This window comes from Lactuca sativa, chromosome 9 (assembly GCF_002870075.4).
Source record: "Lactuca sativa cultivar Salinas chromosome 9, Lsat_Salinas_v11, whole genome shotgun sequence".
Lineage (NCBI taxonomy): Eukaryota > Viridiplantae > Streptophyta > Magnoliopsida > Asterales > Asteraceae > Lactuca > Lactuca sativa.
Window position 1 is genome coordinate 17101500 of NC_056631.2, and position 6934 is coordinate 17108433.

The 6934-nt window shown below is 30.3% G+C and overlaps 1 protein-coding gene across 1 annotated transcript; it reads right to left on the reverse strand.

Moving 5' to 3' along the window:
• Positions 1-1107: 1107 nt before the first annotated feature.
• On the reverse strand, positions 1108-2098 carry LOC111903959 (transcription factor IBH1). Its single transcript, XM_052767529.1, has 2 exons — positions 1570-2098; positions 1108-1486 (listed from the first exon to the last, which is right to left on the reverse strand). Exons 1-2 carry the CDS (start codon positions 1850-1852, stop codon positions 1344-1346), a joined length of 426 nt encoding a protein of 141 aa, XP_052623489.1. The 5' UTR covers positions 1853-2098; the 3' UTR covers positions 1108-1343.
• Positions 2099-6934: the final 4836 nt, after the last annotated feature.

The window sequence follows — 6934 nt, forward strand, 5'->3', positions numbered from 1 at the left end:
GAGTATCGAAGGAACGATATTCTATAAGAAACAACCATATTCAGAAGAGGAGAAAAAAAATCAAAATCACCATTCGGGTTTAATGTGTATTGAATAACATACCATTTTAACAATTGGAAAAAATACCTTTCAAGAAATATTGGCTTTGAAACTGTTTTTGTACGAACGATAGATACGTTTATTTAAAAAGTTATTTATTTTGTCTGAAATAGATGCCATGACACATAACGTCAACACCACGAATGCCAAAAACATGATAAAAAATCTATAAATATCAGATTGGTGAAATGGTCGAAATCAAGACTATTTTCTAGAACGATATCACTCAAAATAGATTGAAGGAATAGATTGGAAAAGGAATTCGGTACAAGAGGTGAAGATTTATAAGAAAAAAAACAAATAATTGATTTGATTATATACCAAGACAAAGACGCTATTCACATGGGACTTGACTTAAAATTGATGGAACCCCGATTAATTTGTATATCAATCCTTACTTTCAATGAAATTAATATGAAGATAATTGATGATCTTTTAACTCACAATTATATCCAATCACACGTCATTATATGTATTATATATGACTATATAACATTTCTGGTTATTATCGATTTAGAACCGATGTTGTATTACTAATATCTATGAAAAATAAACAAGGTTTCGAGAGACATGAAGTTATGTATTGAACATAAATTGCTTTTAAAGATCTTTAAGGATAAGATAAGATAAATTAGGTGCACCTTCCATGAATAATTAACCTTAATTAATTCTAATGAAATGTAGATGGATGCGCAACAAAGTCCAATCGGAGCAACCAGAGGACACGATAATCAAATTAAAAGCGTCCATTAGTTGATTATTAATAAAGCCAGAATTCTTCGACCAGTTGGAACTCTAATTAAGAAATTCAAGTTCAACACTTTAAAACTGAAACCAACATTTTCATTGATAAGTTATTAGACGAAACTATCCTTGAAGCCATACATAATTTCTATGTAAGTTCTAGATTGATTTCCACAAACTAAAGTGTACGTAATAATTAACACAAAATTTTCAAATTAAAGCATAGATTTTTATAAATATTTACAAAAAAAAAAAAAAAAAAAAAAAAAGCAAGACCAACTTGGGATCACTTTATTCTGCATATGTATTTGAGCTATAAATTCTTCATAGAAAAGATAATCAAAAACTTAAACCACCTCCACATATTCTTCTTCGCAAGCTTCTCAAGATGACATATTATCATACATACACAAGTTCTATTGATCGCGTATATATGTATGTATAGATAATCGATTTACATATGTGTGTGTATATATATTTATCTTTTTGTGTGTATATATTCAAACGGTGGAGTAGAGATCTACCAGAGTTTTCATGACTTCAACCTGCGTGGCCAGATGCTTTATATAATCAGCAGTTTCATCCAACAAACCGCATGGATCCATGGTTTCAGCACCAGGTACAAGCTTCCTAAGCTTCACTTCTAGACCGAATTCCCAAACGGGTTAACATGTTCTCTATTAGGGTTTCTTCTCCTTGTAGGCCGTGCATGATGTCGATGAAGACGAAGACTAGTAGTTATATGATGAACCCTCTTCTTGTTTCTTGTTAACACACATCGGTTTCTGATCTTCCATAAAATCGCACGGCTCCAAGCTCGTCTTGGTCCAACCACAGACGCCATTGATGCGTAGGCTGCAATCTTTACACGGTTAGACCTTTTATGGTTCTGGGTGTGGTCAAAAGCTGATCTTTTCTGGTTGAGGGTGTTTAAAGCAAGAAGGAATCGATAAGCGAGATGGATCTTGAGAGAGGTACGGTTTTTGGATGTGGGTTGAGGTGCAGACATTCTGAATCGACTTGTGGAAATAGGGTTGTTTCGAAATAAGGGCAAAAAGAAGATGAAAGATTTTCCTCTGACACAACGAGGAAGTACAAAACTGAAAGGAAATTATATGTTGTACTTTGTTTCTGACACAAAATCTAGAGAGAGGGAGAGAGGGAGATGAAGGTGTGAAGAGAATGAATAAAGTATGAGAGAGAGAGATTAAGAAAAGAAACTTGGGAATCAATCTTTATCTAATATGTAGTGATGAGTTATGACGATGATACTCTCTGTTTATTTTATACTAGGTATGAAACCCATGTATTACATGGGTTTATTTAAAAAAAAATTAAATATAAAATTTTAACAATTTGAAAACTTTAAATTTATAAGAAAAATAAGAAATTTTTTGAATTATTAAAATTAATGAGACTTTAATGCATTAGATACATTACATATATAAACCATTTTCTAATAAATACCTTACATATATATTACCTTATATATTAAATGTGGATTTTAATTTAATAAAATCAAAAATACAATAAAATGACAAGTGGAAAATAGAAAAATTTAAAATTTCTAGAAAATGCCATGTGTCCAAATGAATGAGAAGAGGACATGTGGCAAAGTCATTTTCATTTATTAGGGTATATTTTTATTTACTTGCTATTGCTATAGTTATGGTTCTAAATAATATTGAATGTGATTTGAATACAAAGTCAAATTTTAATTTTTTTTTGAGTTGTGTCAAGTCACGTTTTTTTTTAAATGCGATTTAAAGCGATAATTTTATATATATATATATATATATATATATATATATATATATATATATATATATATATATATATTACTCATTTTTATATATATGTGTGATTTAAAACGGTATTTTGTCAAAGTTTAACGGAAAATACAAGTCTTGGAGTCATGATGCACCATTACGAGCTTTTTAGAACATTGTTCGTAACCCATGTTTTAAAAAATAAGTATTATCCAAATCTTCACAATTTATCGTTTATATTTTTTTTTTTGAAAAGACAAATGATATATAATAAAGGCCAAAACTAACAAGCAACTAGTCGGCGAGTTTATCGTTTTTAGTTAATCCATTTTAAAAAAACAAACACTTAATTATGATCAAGGTTCTAAAAGGCGTGAGGCGTGGCGTGACGGCAAGGCTAAGCCTCAATCTTAACGAGTTATGGCGAACCATGACGTTTTTCAAGGTGTGATGTAAAGCGGCGATTTTGTATTCATTTATAATTATATTACCGCATAAATATAAATTTATATCAAATATACCTAGTTTTTAGAAGTGTTATATCAACAACTAATAACAGAAAATTAATAAAAAACACAATACTTGTATGTCCGATTAGAAAAGGTATAAAAAGAACAAAAAACGTGTCTCAAACAAAAAACACACACCATTACACGTCATGCCACGTGTCACGCCTAACAGCAACGTTATGAAGCTTTTCGTAACGGTGACGCCGCGCCTCATGCCAATGACACACCTTGGCGCCCGACATGGCGCACCTTTTAGAACACTGATTATGATATAATTTATTCAAATTTATTTGCAGGGACTGATTACCCGAAATACAATTTCACATTTAACAAATGAAACTTTTAATTGACTATAAATTGTGACATAAACTAATAATATATGTTAGCTTTAAAGTACGTCTTTTAAAATACAATTTGATTAAAAAAAAATAGGATATACATTTTGACGTTTTAATTAGTCTTTTAGATACTTTTTTTGAAGGGCAATAATCTTAAGATTGAAATTTATGCTATTCAAATATAAATCCATTAAATTTGAATTGTTTCATACTATACGATAACCACTAAGACCATATTGAAGATAATATCTTTGTAGTCTTATTCAATAATAGCAATAAAATTTTATGGTAAAATTAATGTGTATTATAATAATAAAACATGGTAGTTTTGACTCATTTTTAAGTAAACTTAGATTGTTTGTGTTGTGTGCACATCAAAAATTTGCAATTTTTTATCCTAAAAAATATAATTTTTAAAACATTTAATTCATTGTTATTAATTTTCATAAGGTTATTACTGTTGGTGTGTATCAATTATTTTTGGGTTTCATCAACCTCTTATTTTTCCTAACACTTAATTAGATATTTAGATTATCCTTTATACATTTATTAGCGTTCAAAATGGCACAAAAATATAATATTAAAAACATAATTACCATATAATAAGGGGTTAAGGGGTTGGCTAAAAAAACACTCATATTGCAATATGGACACCCTAATTAATTTTTTAAATATTTTTATTGGATTAAATTGCATTGTTTTCTGAAAAAAACTGAATATAAGCAATTAATTATTGATTGACTTTTTAAAAAGTGATCAATAGGATGTCCAAGACATAATTTTTAATAACATACTAAATCATAATATTTTATCATTACAAACAAGACATAATTTTTAATAACATATATATTGTATATGACTATAAAGTTTAATGGTTTTATAATCCTTAATATTTATATCAGTGATATTCATATTTATTATCGACATAATAATCTAAAATGTCACTAAAAATTAAGTCTTTTATGTCATACAAATTAGGGCGGTCAAAAAATATCACAGAAAACCACCCAATTTATTTCTAACACACATACACACACAACTGTCGTGGATTTTTTTGTTCGCTGTTTATTTAATAATGTTTGTTATGATGATGTTCTTTCAATTACCTTTTCGAAAAATAATTAATAAACAGAGAAAATGATTTAATAAAGGAAATTGAAGTAATAATAAAAACAGATAGAAACTTAATTTTCCAAATATGTAGTTGGTGGGGAAGCTCATGAAAAGCAAGGGTTAGACGTGACGTGGCAACAACCATACGACCGCACATGGTTTCCATTGACCATTTCTGGATTACTTGGTGGGCTGTAATTACTAACGAGACACTACAAATCCAATTTATTATTATCCGCCAATGAATAGATATTTTGATGAACATTATTTAAAATTCTCATTTATGATGTAATGGTTTATAAATATAACCTTATTCATAAAATGTTATTAGAAATTTTTCACAAATTCACATTCTATAAGTAATAATTACACATTTTCAACCGACCGTACAGATTTTTAAATAGAGAAATCAAAATCCACATATTATGTAATTAACTAATGTTTAAAAATTTAACTTTTCTTATTTTTTCACACATAAGTATCGAACTTTAAACATGAGAATTAATTTGTATATAATAATTTTTTTTCAATATAAAATAATTTATGTATTAAAGTATTATATTGTATAATTCCTTAAAATATAAATTGTTATGTATAAAAAAAATTATTATGTACGAAATAATCACATATTTGTGTATTTCTTTGGAATACTTTTCTTTTTGATATATAAGACTAGGTCATCCATAAAATTCATCACTAGTGTTGGGTGTCACCTCATCACCACAAACTATCACCACTGCAATGAGATACCTACCATTAAACACATTATTTTACATTATTTCTTTTTATATTTTTTTAATTGAAAAATACATTAAAAACATATATTTTTTTAACAAGTTTTTCATTGAATTAAGATACCACATTACATTAAAAAAATTACATCACTTAAAAAATGCAACGTTTAAAAATAAACCATAAAGAACTACCATTCGTTCCTATATCGGGTTCGAACGGATTCTTTAATCGTCAAAAATATCTTCAAATTGTCGCATTCGAGATCGTCCGCTTTCATTTTCAAAATCTCTATAGCGATTTTTGTTTGGAGCGTTGTTTTGCGCCTCTTGAAATGATGTTGGCACATCTATCATTCTAGTTCCACCCGACACATTATCTACGTCTTCGATTCTTGAATTTGGACATATTGGTCAATTTTTTTTCTCCAAAATGAGTTATAACACTAGATCACGAAGTCGACGAACACGCTTCTTTGCTTTATTTCTTCCAACTGGCCAACGAAGAGGGTGTTCGTCTTCAAGATCCATTGGATCGTCGTTGATGTCAATGTGTATTCGTCTATCCGATTGTTGTGAAGTTGCACCGGGGTTTCTTGAACACTTTGAATCGAAAGATGTTTGTGAGTTCCTTCTATTTGCTCTTTCCATTTCAAAGCATCTTTCAATTTTAGCTATGGTTTCACATATGGAAAACCTTTGCGGGGTGGCATTATTTTTTTTTTCAAATTGATCCAAGGCCGCCTTAAATACATCGAAATCGTTTGACCGGCTTTTCTGTAAGTTTTTGAGGTTGTAAATTACTCAAAATGTGGTGCATTTTAGTCGCAAATCGTGACACTTCAAGCTAATTTGGTCGGGATTTCGAGTTTTGACCTCCTACTAACTCATAGAACACACTTCGAACTTTCTCCTAAAACAATTATAGGTTTGTGAATCTCCTTCAATTAGGTCTTGAGAAGCCGATACCCATGCCTCTGCTAACTTCTCTTCTTCCTCTTTTGTACATGGTACCCTTTCGAGTGTATTGGTTTGGACTAGGTTTTTCCTTTTTTTGGTTGAGGTGGTGGTGGTGAAGGTTGTGTTTCTGAAAAAAAAAATGGTGAATGAGGGGGCTGTTACGCTTGTGGTTGGAATTATTGATATTGTTGGAATTGTTGTTGATAGACTGGGAAATGTTAAATTTGTTGTTAAAAAATAGATGTTTGTTGGATAGGGGAGCCGGTTTGGACCAAATTCACAAAACCACCTTGAGATGATTCCATGGTCGGGAATTGACGAGGAGTTGTATCTAACACAAAAGCATTATCGGGTTTGTAGTTTCAATAGTTGGGGGGGGGGGGGGTATTTTGATTGGGATCCATGGTTCTTTGTTGTAAAAATATTATGTGTGATTGTGTAATACAGAAAGAAAAGATTGGTGTAAAAATGAGGTCGTATAGTAAGGTATTTATAAGTAAAATTGTAGTGTAAAAAATCATTTTTTTTGAAAAATCGGCTACTGGAACCGCTACTAAAACGATCAAATTCACCAAACGATCTCATTGGTCGTTGTCTAGCGTCTTCCCCACCAGAACCCCCACGAAAACGACCGACCACGATAGGTCGGATGGTGTGCACGGACAACGATC

What these genes read in the sequence shown, in the direction of transcription:
- LOC111903959 (XM_052767529.1), bottom strand. Translation starts at nt 1,852, where the DNA reads ATGTCTGCACCTCAACCCACATCCAAAAACCGTACCTCTCTCAAGATC. An exon ending in TCATATAACTACTAGTCTTC is followed by an intron (nt 1,487 to 1,569) that starts GTCTTCATCGAC and finishes AATTCGGTCTAG; the next exon opens with AAGTGAAGCTTAGGAAGCTT.